At 50.2% G+C, this 14,930-nt stretch overlaps 1 protein-coding gene across 1 annotated transcript in view; it reads right to left on the reverse strand.

The window, feature by feature from the left end:
• Positions 1-7,298: 7,298 nt before the first annotated feature.
• Positions 7,299-14,930, reverse strand: part of ADAMTS8 (ADAM metallopeptidase with thrombospondin type 1 motif, 8) — a 30,611-nt gene continuing 22,979 nt past the window's right edge. Inside the window, exons 7-10 of the mRNA XM_008570881.1 lie at positions 13,791-13,974; positions 10,719-10,891; positions 10,416-10,591; positions 7,299-8,376 (exon numbers count right to left, since the gene is read on the reverse strand). Of these exons, the coding sequence (XP_008569103.1) occupies positions 7,803-8,376; positions 10,416-10,591; positions 10,719-10,891; positions 13,791-13,974 (1,107 nt within the window). The 3' untranslated portion in view covers positions 7,299-7,802. The remainder of the gene's footprint in view (positions 8,377-10,415; positions 10,592-10,718; positions 10,892-13,790; positions 13,975-14,930) is intronic.

Below are 14,930 nucleotides of genomic sequence, written 5' to 3' on the forward strand. Positions count from 1 at the left end.
AAGGATGCTCACGGAGACATGGCAAGGCAGTGCTAGTCCACACGGGTCTTGTGGTGCTGTGCCCAGCAGAAGGGGGATTTCTCAAGGGTGGGCAAGAGGCTTCATAAGTGGTGACACCCAGGGCTCAGTGATAGACTCTGTGTTCATCTCAGATGACCTTCCCAGGAACTCAGGTCAAGTCCGTGCGTGTGGCTCTTTCCTCCCGCAGGAGAGGGCTGGCTCCAGCAGCTTCCTAGCTCCTAGAGCAGAGGTCTCTGTCCATTCTGCCGTATCTGTTCACGACGTATTCTGGGCAGTGCCACCCCTGCTGCAGCAGTCCATGGTATGAGGAATCTAAGAACTAGGCTCAGTGTCGCTGCTGCAGAGAGCAGAGCAGCCCCCCTGTTAAAGAAGACATGGACACAGGGCATGCTCCTGAAGGACAGAGCCATGCTTTCCAGGTGCACTGCCAAGAGAGGCCCTGCAGAGAGGCTCAGAGGCCGAGCTGAGGACTTTAAGACTTATTCTGCGGGCAGTGGCAATTATTGAGGCACTTTGAGGAAAGGAATGACAAGGTGAGATAGGCATTTTAGAAATACCCCTCTGTGAGAAATTCACTCAGTCGTCCTCTGAACATTGAGAGTGCGTGCTATGGATGGGATTGTGTCTCCCCACATCTGTATGTGGAAGCCTTCACTCCCAAGGTGATGGTATTTGGAGCTGGGGCCTGTGGAAATAATAAGGTTTAGATGAGATCATGAGGGTGGGGCCCTCGTAAATGGGATTACTGCCCTGAAAAGAAGAGATATCACAGAGCTCTCTCTCTCTCTCTCTCTCTCCTTTTCCACACCCGTGCATGGAGGAAAGGCCATGTGAGTGCACAGTGAGATGGTGGCCATCCATAGGCCAGGAAGAGCACCCTCACCAGAAGGTGGCAGTGCTGGCACCTGACCTTGGACTTCCAGCCTCCAGAACCGTGACAAATACATTTTCTTATTTAAGCCATGTAGTTGTGGTATTTTGTTATAGCAGCCCGAGCTGACTGAGGCAGTGTGTGACCACGTGGCCAGCACTAGCTTGGCTCTGAATATCCAGCAGTGAACAGAGTCCTTGCCCTCATGTAGCTTGTAGTCTAGTGGGGAGGAGGGACAGGCATTAAATGAACAATTGACATGAAATGTATAGTTACTAACGTGAAAGCAGCAGAGGAGGACTTTCTCAGGCTGTTGACCTTCAGCTGGAGCCCTCAAGGATGAGTCAGGGGAATTCGGGTGGTAAGCAGGGGTGAGAGCATCCCGGGATTGGGAGTGGCACATGTACAGCCCTTAGGTGAGAAACTGACAAGAGAAAGTGTCACCAGGGGGAGAGAGTGAGGTAAAGTAAGACTGGGAGCTGGTAGGTGACAATTCACGTAGGAACTTGGTCTTGTTAAGAGGTTTGAATTTTTACTCTTAGTGCATTGGGAAGTCATCAATGCGTTTAAATGAAGACATGAAATGATCCGATTTTCAGATCTCAGGAAGCGGGTGAGGATGGGCATGACTGAGATCCGGTACATGCAGAGGCTGGGTGAGCCAAAGGGGGCCTTGCTACTACTGTAGCTCAAGATAGAGAAGATGGGGATGCGCTCTCAGCATCACAACACCCCAGAGATGGGCCAAAGTTAGCAGGAGGCCAAGTTGAGCACTGTGAAAAGTCTATTGTCCTTAAGATATGTTGTCCTTGGTCCTGTCCCTGTGAGGGCTTTCCCCTCTTCTTTTCCTCCACCCTTGGGATCTGAAAACCCAGCACCAGCTAGCAGTAAAACTGGACAGAACTGAATGACTGATGAATCATGTCAGGGGCCAAGCCCACGACTCTAGCAAGTGGTGGAGAACAGAGGGCTCAATGAAGACGATGGGAGGAGAAACCTGGACGCTTAGCCCGAGTGCTGTGCCCTTCAGAAGAGCTGGGGGATTAATTTAATAAGGTAGAGGAATTCTCTCCCCCATCTTTACTCTCCTGTGGACTTGACGGAGATTGGAATATGCCTCTAGAATCCAAGATAAGGTAGAATTAAAACATCCCTCTGGATTCATGTCTGTGCTCAATCTGTTCACAGTGAGACCATCCCTCTCTCCTTTCTATGATAAGAGATACAGTGTTGAGTTTGACTTAGCAGTAGAGGGAGGTCATCTACTCACAGTGAAATGTGGCAGGGTCATGAGCTTGGGGACAGTGGAGAAAGTATAAAATTATTTCCATGAAGAATTAGAGATAGAGCCGACCAGGGAAGCCTGCTTGGGTTGCTGGACCGTTTCCACCATAACTGTATAGTGGCACCTGTATGCTCAGTGGTGCGATGCCCCCAGGGTGTGGCTTCTCTTGTTAGCACAACAATGCCGAGTATGAGGAGAGACTTGAGTGGGTCCTGAGGGGGGCTGTGCTCATTGAGCACCACAGAAGTCAGTGGGGCAAGGACATTGAGAATATTGGCAAGATTGGGGTTGAGGTGCTGGAGCGTGGAGTCTAAGCAGCACAGGGAAGGAAGAAGTCGACAGAGAAGTAAAGGCAGGTAGGGGAAGCACATACATGGGGTGGTCAGGGCCCCGGGGCTCCTGTGATGAAGAAGAAGAAATTTAGTGGGAGCTAGTGAGAAGTCTGGAAAGATGGGAGTTGTGGTCGGGGAGCAGGATATTTGAATTGATAACATCAGAGGTGAAGTTCTGAGTAACAGGCAGTTCAGGATGGGGCCTCAGGAGGAGCCTCATTGCTGCTTGTCATCAGTGGGATCCTCCCTTTGATCCGACGTTCACATGGCTTTTCTCTCTCCTTTCAGCTTCTGGTGCACCTCCCCTCCCAGCTACCCTTTTCCCTCTTTCTGGTCCAGCAAGAGGAACTCACAGCATCTTTTCTTACTTGCAGAGAAATTTATTACACATGTGTCTGATTCATTTGCATTTACAGAAACTTGCTATCTCCAGTGTCCAAAAACCCTTGCAACTATTTTTTTCTTCCCTTTCTTAGAAGCAGGAAGTTGTGTTTGGCTGAGGACAAACTCTTTCAGTGCCCCTGAGACGTACAAGATGTTTGGAATGAGGAACGGTGAGGTCTGGGGAAGGCTTCCTCACTCTGTCCTTTCCTGGGCAATTGCACATCTGCCAGGGGTAGGCTGGGCAGCTCACAGGGATGGAAGGCTAGCCAGAACGTTCCTGTCTCTCCCCAGTGAGCCCAAGGCCTGAGGGAAAGTATGTTCTAAAAGAAACAGGTGGCTTTCTCTCTCCTTGCTTATTATGACAGTTCAGAATGTACTTATAGATTGCACATTGGGTGTCATCTCTCCCTTCCCAATACTTGAGCAGTGGCTGTGAGGAGCCCCTTTATATAGTTTGAGGGGTGTGGGTTGGCCGACAAGCAAGACCAGCTACTTTCTAAGTGGGATGTCAGAGAAGCTCCCCACCTAAAAAAGAATGCACCAGGGAAACATGGCACAAGTTGGAATGGGGCTCACCTATTTTGGTAAGTCTGGCCAAGTCGTTCTGAAGTGTTGACCTAGAAAGCAGACAGGTGCCTGGGAGGGGCTGATGTGGAACAGAGAAGAAATGGAGACACAATCCAACCACTCTGCTCACTCAGCACTCTGACTTTAGTTCCCCTCAGTGTGTTATCTGGTATTGTTTAGACTATGGTTGACTCTTGAACAGCATGGGTTTGGACTGCATGGTTCCATTTACACACAGATTTTTTTTCAGTAAATACTGTAAATGTATTTTCTCTTCCTTATGATTTTCTTAATAACATTTTCTTTTCTCTAGTTAACGTTATCATAAGAATACAGTATATAACACACATACAAAATATTCTTAATAGACTGTCTATGTTATTGGTAAGGCTTTTGGTCAAGTGTTAAATGTTAGTTAAGTGATTGGGGAGTCAAAAGTTATATGGATGTTTTTGATTGCACATGGGTAGGGGAGTGGTCAGCACCCCTCACCTCCGTGTTGTTCAAGGGTCAACTGTATTTTCACACGTAAAGTCAACATGACCTCAGTATTTGTCACTTAAGTGATCACCTACATTGAGCCAGCAAAAATGTCACTTAGACGGATGACTTCTTTCTCTTTCACATTCACGTGCAGCTTTCCCAAAGCTGCAAGTTCAGCCAGCGACTGTGCTAGACGAGTGTTTTCCCTATTAGATGCTACCCTTCAGCCACGGGCCACCAGCAGAGAGCAAACTCTAGTTTCTATTTCTCGAGGGCTGGAGAGCTGCTGCGTCTGTCCCTTCCTCAGTTTCTGACCTAGCACCCGCAGACGGTCCATGTGCAAGGCCGTGGGGTGGCTGGTTGTCTATCAAGTGGTGGAGCCAGGGGTGGGGATGCTGGGCTGGGGTACACACACTTTTTTTCACTCAGGGAACTCCCTCCACTCTGCACGGAGCAGACTGGGCACAAAGAAGACAGAAGGCAGGTCTCAGGGACAGTAACTTAACCTCACGTAAAATGTCGCCGTCACTGTCTTCATCGTGTTCACCTCATCTCATGGTTTATTGGGCCGCGTAGTCAGTAATTTAGCTTCAACTCACCACAGGGGCAAAAGGAAGTGATGAGGCTGTGGCAGCAGAACTCTGGAAATCCCAGGGCAATACTATGTCCAGTTCTCTCCGGTAAATTCCACATTCCTGTTTACCCTCATGGAGAAACCATTCCAAATTCCCAAACAGCAAAGGGGACACTGCTGGTTCCGGGAGGGATTTGGTGATCTGGGCAGAGAACATGGAGTGAAGATTTCTGCTGGGCTCACAAGCATCCCTTCCTGTGATCAGGGGAGACCCAGATGCGGGGAGTCTTGGGCTGTGGGAGAGCCTGGCCCCCAGCAACACTGCTGTGAAACTCAGTTATGCAGCAGGGACAAGGACGCTCTCTTTTGTCTGCTGGACCGCAGTTCAAAAATCAAGACAAAGCAAAAACAACATACCCTTAAGAACTTTCCTATCGTTCTTGTCATTTGTTGCTTTTTTGGGGGAAAGGAAAAGGCGATTAGAAAAAACAAAGAGTGTTCCAGAGGGAAGCAAGAAGACCTGTATATTTGGACACTAGGAAGGAGGACAGTCTTCACCTAGAGGTTCCACTGGTTAGAAAGTCCAAGCATAAAGAACGTAGAAGCTAGTGGACATCATCAGAGAGCGAGATGTGGATCGTGGAAGAAGATGGTCCCACCACCCCTGGAAAACGTGCCTGGGAGAGAGGGGTGGTTTGCTACAGTGGGGTGGGGACCAGTAACATTGCACCGTTTTGTAGATTCACAAAACCCTCTGTTCATCTATAGGGGAATAAAGGGCAGAGAATGATCTGATAAGGATTCATTTATCTTAAGGATAAATGGTTGGAAATGAACTTTGATGCTAATGTGTCACCTCTGAAATATTTCTGGCAGGTGCTCATAGAATCCAGATTAATGACCAAGTTACCTGCTGAGTCGGGGCCTTGGGGACTTCCATGAGAAGGCACCAGTACTAGTTTCCATTAGGAGCACTAGCTGGACAATGCAAATTCTCAGCAAAGGAAATTCAGCCTTTCCTTCTCTGGGCTTAAAGGGTGGTCGTGCTTGGCTGGGGAAAATCATAGTGCGGTCTCCTTCTGCAGATCTGTTTTCTGAGTCCCTGAGCTGCAGCTGTTGAATTTCCAGACACAAACAAGTATGTATTCTGTGAGCCTTGCTGAGCCCACACAGCAAGGGAGAGCCAAGCTGGATTCCTTTCTGCTTTGCACATCAGCAGCTCAGCTGCCAGCTGAACTCCAGGGCAAAAGCTGTGCCTGGTAATGATGCAGGCACTACGGATGGCACAGCTGGCCTGGCATGGGGAGCCGTTGGGGACACACTTGGCCTTGAGTATTTGGGGGAGAATGAGAAATGAAAAGAGATGAAGAATTTTAGAAACAAACATAAACCTCATCAAAACTGGTATATAGCTAGGGAAAAATCTGGTTTCACTAGTTGTCAACAACATGCCTGTGTGCACGCTTGTTTACGTTTAGGTAAGCCCAGCTTTTCACTCACTAAAAAGAGTAGGCAGACAGGGACAGGGGTCAACTCTACATCAACTGCCGCCGTGTAGAGACCAGCTACGAGGGAGAATTGGGGCTGGAATCCTGATGGCCTGGCCTTGTGCCCCATGGGTCTGAGTCCTTATTCACACCAGGGCTCTATCTAGCATCCTCTATGCCCATGTCGACATGTATTTGAAAGGGTCATAAGAGAAACCTGAAGGGAAGGACAGAGGGGTCAAAGGTGATAGAAAAAGGAAAATGCAAACTTAGGTATTTCCCTTCTTTTGCTAGAATGTCATCTCTTGATGTTGTCTGTTTCTTCTCACCCATTTGTGACCAAGGACTATGTTCTCTCTACACCAGACCATATGGAAGACTGAGCCAGAGAGCTCTTCTGAGCCACGAGAGAGATGAGGAGATATGGAGCAGAACAGGGGATTTTGGAGGCTCTCAGGTAGATTTCAGGTGACTGCGGGGAGTGCCATTGTGGGTAAAAGGGCTCATTGGGACAGTTACGATTTGCTCGGGCTGAAAGAGTTGTAAAATGTGGATGAAATTTGGTGGGTGTTGGGGTGGGAGCAGGTGCTGAGGTCATTGTGACACTGCCACTTAGAGACAGGTTTAGAATTCCTGAGATCCTGAGAGAATCTTGTGCCTCCAGCTGAAACAAGAGGCAGGCCAGTCTATAAGAGTGATGATGGGGAAGCTCACAGTGTGGAATGGGATATTCTTTCTCAAGAATGATGAGCCCAGAGGCATTGCAGAACCCTTGTGACCTCCCAGTCGGAGGTTTCCTCCAGCACAGGGGTTCTCAGAGCATGGTCCCCAGGCCAACTGCCTCCACACCACCTAGGAGCTTGTTAGAATTGCAGATTCTCAGGCCATCCTCTAACCCACTGGACCAAAAACTCTAAGGATGGGCCCCATAATCTGTGTTTTAATGAGATGTCTAGATGACCCTAACACCTACTAAAGCTAGAAAACCATGTTTCCGGATCACGTGAATGACGAGTTGCCCTAATAGCTGGATTTGGCAGGCTTGTTAGAACCCAAAGCAGACATCTGATTATTGAGCTGGGAGAAAGGTCAGCCGCTCTATGTGTTGAAGGTGAGCTGATCTAGTTCCCTCCGCCCTTGGGCCCTGGGTCTTCTGCACTTCCCAAAGAAATAATGAACCAGACCAGACCATGACGTTGGCATAAGATCACACTTTAGTTCTGAGACACATTTGCATAAATACTTGAAATGGATCCACCCCTGCAGGTGGCGGCCTGAGAACATGTGGCTCTCCACAACCCGGCAAAGCTGCAGCCCTTAGGCGGTGGATTGTAGCACTGAAGACAGTCGGGCGGGGCTACAGAGCTTGCTTTCACATTCACTACCCACTCCCCGCTCAGCATCTCTCTTGTACTAATTTTTTCCCCTCTGAGGTAGATTATTTATCGGGGAAACCAAGTAGAAAAGAACTTTTTTCATTTAACTTTGCTAGTCCTTTGCAAACAGGCTGACTGTGAGTCTCCTGTTTGGGTCAATAAGTGCACTTTTACCTTTTAACCTATGTCCTCTACTTGAACCCAAGCAAGGTCCAGTCCACTAGACAGTCAACTTTAAGATCTGTCGTCCCTGTCCCCTCTTTTCCTCCCCCTTATGAATTCATGCAGTACCCGGGAACTGAGGCAATGGGCGATCTGGGGAGGCCATGCCACCTTGATACTAGGGTCACCACAGTGGAGATCCTTGCTGCACCCCAGCACCCACGGTTCACAAGCACAATACCAGTCCCTGCCCCGCTGGATCACAGGGGACATGGCTGGCTCTCACAGGGCTTGGCATCCTCAGGTTTTAGAGCCTTGTCGCAGGTGGCAGAGGCCTGGCCAGAGGGGTCCCTGCACTCCACAGACCGCCGCTGCCAGCTGGCCCCGCAGGTACCTGAGCACTCAGACCAGTCCCCCAGCACCCACTGCGTGTGGAGCAGCGGCTGGATGATGTTGGTGGTTGCTCTCTCTCTGCTGTTGTTCTGTGTGCTAAAGTCCACATCATTAGGAACAAAGAAGGTATATTTGACTTTGGGGGGGAAGACCTCACCAGGGACTGTCAGGAGCTGCACGGTCAGAGGCTCAGGTAGGGGCCGGAAGCTCTGCAGCCGTTCCAGGGTGGCAATGGAACCACTGTACTTCAGGATGGTCCCCTTCACCAAGATGTCCTGCTCTATGGCAGAGATGGCCAGGTTGCCATTCAGCAGATACCGCCCATCGGCAGTCTTCAGGGCCAGGTAGTTGCCATCATTCTGGACGCCTGGGTGACTCCTCTGTTTCACATCAATGTTAGTGGCACCAGCTGGGATGGTGACGATGTCATTGTAGCCATAACTGTGATAGGAACAGAAAGACACCCTTAGGGCCAGTGGCTACCCAGCCTGGGTCACCAGGGTGCCTTGGAGACCAAAGTGGGCACCCAAGTGATTGGAGTGGCCAAACAGAAACAACTACCAAATAATCAAGCAAATGTCCCTCAAATTCTAAATAAATCAGCTGCTGGAAAGACAGGAATGTCTTGCACACTGGGATTTTCAAGGGCTTTTGCTTCATCTGGCAACTCTATTTCAAATGTTTGGTTTGGGGAGTTCAGACATGTGGGTGTCGACAGTAGCAGAGAGGAGGAGAGCCCAGAGGGGTTTGAAAAGCAGTGTCGGTGCAGCCAAGCCTGGCATCACTCGGCTCCAGTAAGATCTCAAATACATCTAGGTCCTTGCACTGGTATAAAACTTTGCTTGGTTACGTCCATACCCAGAGCACAAACCAAGTGGAAAAATCTGTTCCACATACGCCTTCCAGAACCTGACCAGGATGGAAATCTCACGCCACCTCTTTGAGTCAATCAACTCCTAGTATTTGGTTGATATGGCCCCAGGACAGGACTGGGGGTAAAGCCTGCTTCTTTGGAACCACCTCTAGGCATGCCCAGACACCATGAACGCTCTGCTTCTGGAGTGACAGGATGCTGCTGTCTTGGGAAAGTGTTTCAAGTCCATTATAGGCACAGAACTTTACGTGGGGTGGAGAAAGCTTAGTTGTTTGTTCTTTTCTGGGGATCTGGGTTACATAGGTTGGGGAGAAGTTAGAGAGTGTGGAGGAGGACAGATGGGTTCTTTGCTATTCCTGCTGTCCACCTGCCTGGGGCTAGTTGCTAGTCTGGGGCCACAAAAGTATCCACAGGCCCATGCGTCTAATGCCTAAGAGCAGGCAGCCAAGAGACTCAGTATCTGAATAACTCATGCCTCTTTCTTCTCTATCCTTTGAGTTCAGATTTGAAAAGACTCCCAAGTTGTCTGCTATAGTCTGACTCTGTAGTCTGAGACTGGTGAGGGGTGTGTGTGTGTGTGTGCTTGTGTGTGTGTGTGTGTGTGCGCTTGTGTGTGTGTATGTGTGTGTGTGTGTGTGTGTGAGAGAGAGAGAGAGAGAGAGAGAGAAGGGGAAGGGTGGCACAAGCTTCCCTGGGAAGTGAACACTTCTCAAAAGCTCTGAGGGACTGCGGGTGGGAACAGTGGGAGAAGGAGTCGACGCTTACGCAGCCTCCAGAGGGACAAATTTACATATTTGATGCCAGCGTGGAGAGTGTGGCCCACACACAACACCCGACCTTGCCCTTACTCTCCAGGAAGTGCATGGAATGGCAGGAAAAAACTGTCCAGGACTTCGGAAAACAGGGTTCTCTTTCTGGCTGTTATGAACTATCAGTGTGACCTCAGAAGAGCCACTTAATCTTTTCATGCCTTAGTTTCTTCATCTGTACAATGAGACACTAATATTCATAGTATTGGCCTTGCTCACCTCGCAGTCTTATTTCAGGAATGAAATGAGACCATGGAAGTGAAAGCACTTTGGAAAATACGAGAAGCTCTATGAATATGGGGCATCGGGATGTGAGGAAAGCGTCTGGGGTTGTGAAGGCCCTGAGGCTGCCGAGGCCCTCTCCTACCCCCTTCTCTGCAAAAGGACAGGGCTGCCAGCTTAGGGTGAGGTGTCCTTCCCAAAACAGGCCTGGAAGAGCTTTTTTCTGGCAGAGATCCAGGTTACTCCCGTAGTTCTCCTGCTGATTGACTCAGACCATACACCCCGTCCATGTGGCCTCCAGCTCTAACAAAAGTAATGGCTGCCCCATGCCGACCTCTCTATGGGCTGGACACCGTGCCAAGTGCTCCATACATGCCATCTCATGAAATTCTTATGATGACTCTGAGACAGGGATGACTGATGACATTTTATAGAGAAACTGAAGCTCAGAGAGTTTAAATAACTTGCCCGATCTACACAGCTGTTAAGTAGCAGCCACAATTCAACTTGGGCCAGTCAGTGTCCAAAGCCCTCTGTGCTCTTCTCCCTAGGCACAGACCTACTGCGAGACTCACCTGGAGGGGGTGAGGGAGCCGGACACCTTCCTGCATGAGGTGCCTTTGCCCCCACACACCCCACACTTGTCCAGCTTCCTAGCTGAGTCCACCACGTGGTCACAGCCCGCCTTGACACACTGGCCACGGACGCAGATGGCCAGCGTCTCCGGCCCACACAGGGTACCGTCGATCACCTGCAGCAGGGAAAGAAAAGGTGGGAGAGGGCCTGTGGTGCACAGACGTAGCCTGCAAGCGGGGGTGGGGTGGGGACAAGCGGCCTTCTTCCCCATCTATGGATCTGCACCCCAGGAAGAGTCTCACCTTGGCTTCAAACACTTTGAACTCGCTCCTTCCCCGGGCTCGGCAGAACAACTTGCAGCGGTCTCGGGGGGACACCCCTGAGTACTTAGGGACCCACTGCAGGAGATTCCCGTCCATGTCGGTGTAGTTGTAGGCGTTGTACTTCTCACACTGCTGCTCCCTGAAGCTCTTCCCTAGAGAGGAAGAAACGGCGTGCAGGTAACACACACGCTGCAGCAGGGAGGACCTAAGGACCCCAGGCCCAGAGTCATTCCTCGGTGACACTAGATGTGTGGCTGAAGGCTTCCAAGTCTACATTTCTAGCTCTGAGCTTGCCCCTGCACCCCACTTTCTGTCATTCTGGGTATGTATGGGGGAGCTCCATTTGTGTGTGCTGTGATTACCTCCAGCTTGGCCAGGCCAAGCTCTGCGTGTTGGATCTTCACTGGGTGGGGCCACCATGTTCTAGTCTGAGACTGGCATACTGGTGCTTCCTGAACATGTGGGCACCTCTAGCCACTCTTTCCAATCTGTCACAGAGTCCTGCATTACCCAGGACAATCTGTGATTTATAATGCCTGCACCCCACTCCCACCATCACAAGCCCAGGCCTCATGGCTTCACATGGGCCCTAGCACCCAGCCTTCTACCTATACCTGCCTCACATCCCCTCCCACTGCACCCCCTTCCAGCCCAGTCCATCTGGAACACCTTCTGATGTGTTTTTCCCCACAATCCTGAACTTAAACCTCTTCCTACAGAGGTTCTCTGCCCCAGCTGTGCATCCGAATGGCCTGCAGACTTTCCCAACACAGATGCCAAGCTCCACGCGTGAGATTCTGAGTCCTATAACTGACAGGGTCTGGGCTGTGTATGAAGGAGCTTCCAGGTAACCTGATGGGACAGCTGGCACAGACAACCCCAAGATGCTGTTTCAGCCTTCAAGGACCTATACGGTCTGGCCTTGATGTGCTGGTATGTTCTGCTTGACTCCACCTGAGTGAAAGGGAGCCCTCTCACACATTCCTCCCATCCCAGCATGTCCCTCACACCTTGCCACCATCGCAGTCCTTTGGGTCCTGCTCGGTCCCAACCTTTCTTGAAGATTCTGCTCACCCAGGCTTTTCCTTTCTCTGAACTCCTCACGAACCTAGGATCTGTGCCTCACAGATTAAGCCTTCAGTGCTGTGTAGAAGGGGTTTGAGTCTCTAATTAGACTGCAAGCTTCTTGAGGACAGAGACCATGCGTTGTGCATTTTTTATGTCGTGTAATATCTGTTGTAGTTCTAGACACGAGAAGTGCTAACAAATGCTTGACTGAAATGAACGGCTGATATTGGTGCACTGAAGTCATGACGTCACTCATGGTCCGTGCCTCCTTGTACATTATATTCCTTTCTACCTTCCCTTCCCAGGAATGTTCCACCCATATGCCAGGCAAGCTCTCACAATTCCAGGCAAAATTTCTAGATCCTCGTGCCATTGCTGATCTTTCCATCTTGCAAAACTGCAAAGCCTACAGATTCCCCTATTAGACATCGACCCAATGTGGTGTGTCTTTGCCAATACCTCCCGGAGCTGCACAAAGGGTAGCTGGATGGGACGGTGGGGAAAAATTTCTCATGACCGCCTCTCACAAATCTGCTGCTGCCCTGGGCCACCTCTAGGGGAGTGTGTGTGTTTTCTAGTGGGTGCAAGGGGACAGAAACATGCCACGGGAGGTAGAGGTAGTGTTGCTTCCTGGGAAAGTTCGGTCAGGCAGTTGCCACGGCCCCAGGGGAAGATGGGCAACTCTTCTCAGAAGGAATGTGCACAGGAATCAGATTCAGAAATCCTCCCTCTGCCTTGGGCTGAATGTTGGCTGGAAAGAGCTTGGAGGTTTGGCTCTGACTCTTGTTTTGGAAAACGCTTCCATTCTGCACACAGACGAGGGTTCAGATGCCTCCAGGAGATTATTATCCTAGACACTAGCCCCTCTGCGAAGGCCCCTCCCCAGTAAGTTTGGTTGGGAGTGACATCCTCTATTTCCACATCTTGGAAGACCAGGGAAATTGCTCTCCTTGACTGTGTCAGGCTCTCCCATCACAGTGACAACTGTCCTGGGTCCCTGAGTCTGCCTCCAAGCTTGGTGCCTTGCAGAGCCCATTTAAGTCTGGAACACAGGCAAAACTCTGCTCCTGGGAGACCCACCCCACTCCTCTGGGGATCGTTGCAGCAACAACAGCAGCTGCTCTGGCAGGTGGGCCTTAGTGATGATTACCATCAGGGGGGCATTCCTCCNCAATTCCAGGCAAAATTTCTAGATCCTCGTGCCATTGCTGATCTTTCCATCTTGCAAAACTGCAAAGCCTACAGATTCCCCTATTAGACATCGACCCAATGTGGTGTGTCTTTGCCAATACCTCCCGGAGCTGCACAAAGGGTAGCTGGATGGGACGGTGGGGAAAAATTTCTCATGACCACCTCTCACAAATCTGCTGCTGCCCTGGGCCACCTCTAGGGGAGTGTGTGTGTTTTCTAGTGGGTGCAAGGGGACAGAAACATGCCACGGGAGGTAGAGGTAGTGTTGCTTCCTGGGAAAGTTCGGTCAGGCAGTTGCCACGGCCCCAGGGGAAGATGGGCAACTCTTCTCAGAAGGAATGTGCACAGGAATCAGATTCAGAAATCCTCCCTCTGCCTTGGGCTGAATGTTGGCTGGAAAGAGCTTGGAGGTTTGGCTCTGACTCTTGTTTTGGAAAACGCTTCCATTCTGCACACAGACGAGGGTTCAGATGCCTCCAGGAGATTATTATCCTAGACACTAGCCCCTCTGCGAAGGCCCCTCCCCAGTAAGTTTGGTTGGGAGTGACATCCTCTATTTCCACATCTTGGAAGACCAGGGAAATTGCTCTCCTTGACTGTGTCAGGCTCTCCCATCACAGTGACAACTGTCCTGGGTCCCTGAGTCTGCCTCCAAGCTTGGTGCCTTGCAGAGCCCATTTAAGTCTGGAACACAGGCAAAACTCTGCTCCTGGGAGACCCACCCCACTCCTCTGGGGATCGTTGCAGCAACAACAGCAGCTGCTCTGGCAGGTGGGCCTTAGTGATGATTACCATCAGGGGGGCATTCCTCCGTGTGACATGACTGGTACTTGGCTCTCCGACCCAGGCAGTACCTTCCTCCATTCTGGGGCTCAGGGTCCTTGCACTCACGGTGTGAAAACTGCACTCCACCGCCGCAGGTCCGGGAACATTCTCCCCAGGGTCCCCATGGGGCCCAGCCTCCATCTACCACAGCCTGCAACACACAAAGCCACACTGCATCAGGAGTGAAGGTGGGGAGTTTCAGTGGTCTGTGTAGCTGGGTGGCCATCGCCCTGACCCCTCATCTAGCAATCCTAGTCCTGGTGCATGGGGTTCTGTAAACTGCCACAGTCATCTGTTAATGACTCTGGCTACGTGGCCATAGGCTCTGTGAATATGGAGGCTGAGCTGCGTGCGTTCACTGCTAACTCCCGGTGTCTAAAACAGTGCCCTGCCCTTAGTAAGGTATGCAATGGAATATCTGGTGAATGAATAAATGAAACTCTTGTATGGGAATAAGGTTGGGTCTAATGCAGTGGTTCTTCATTGGAGACTCCCAATTCTGTCCTCCAGGGAACATTTGGCAATGTGTATTCACATTGGGGTTGTCACAACTGGGGAGGGTGTATGCTACTGGCAACTTGTGGGTAGAGACCAGGGATGCTGCTAAACATCCAACAATGCCCAGGCCCCACAACGAAGACTTATCCAGCCGCAAATGTCATTAGTGCCACGGCTGAGAAACCTGGTCTAAAGGAATAGTCACTGGGAGGTGTTGCCACTAGTCTACCAGCTGCTGGTTCCAGTGGTAGGATAACGCCAAGGCAATAAACAGAATTGCTTCCAATTTTACAACTGACCTATGAGAACAAAGCTTTGACCTTGGTAGGTTCATAGAGTGTTCAAAATGAAAATAACTTTAAAAAAATTATGAAAGTAATATTGCTCATATAAAACATGAAAAATACAGATGAGTATCAAAAAAGAAAGTAACGCTTTCTGAAACACAACACTTTTTATGTAAGGATTAAGCAGAAGGAACTTCATCATCATGTCTATGGACGATTGAAAGTGGCCTGTTTGTGTGAAACTGGCTATCTCCCTCTCCTGATTTCTTTTTTTTTTTTTTTTGTCTTTTTCCGTGTCCGGCAACGGATCGCAACCCTCAGT

The sequence above is a fragment of the Galeopterus variegatus genome, unplaced genomic scaffold (assembly GCF_000696425.1).
Source record: "Galeopterus variegatus unplaced genomic scaffold, G_variegatus-3.0.2 Scaffold639, whole genome shotgun sequence".
In the NCBI taxonomy this organism is placed as follows: domain Eukaryota; kingdom Metazoa; phylum Chordata; class Mammalia; order Dermoptera; family Cynocephalidae; genus Galeopterus; species Galeopterus variegatus.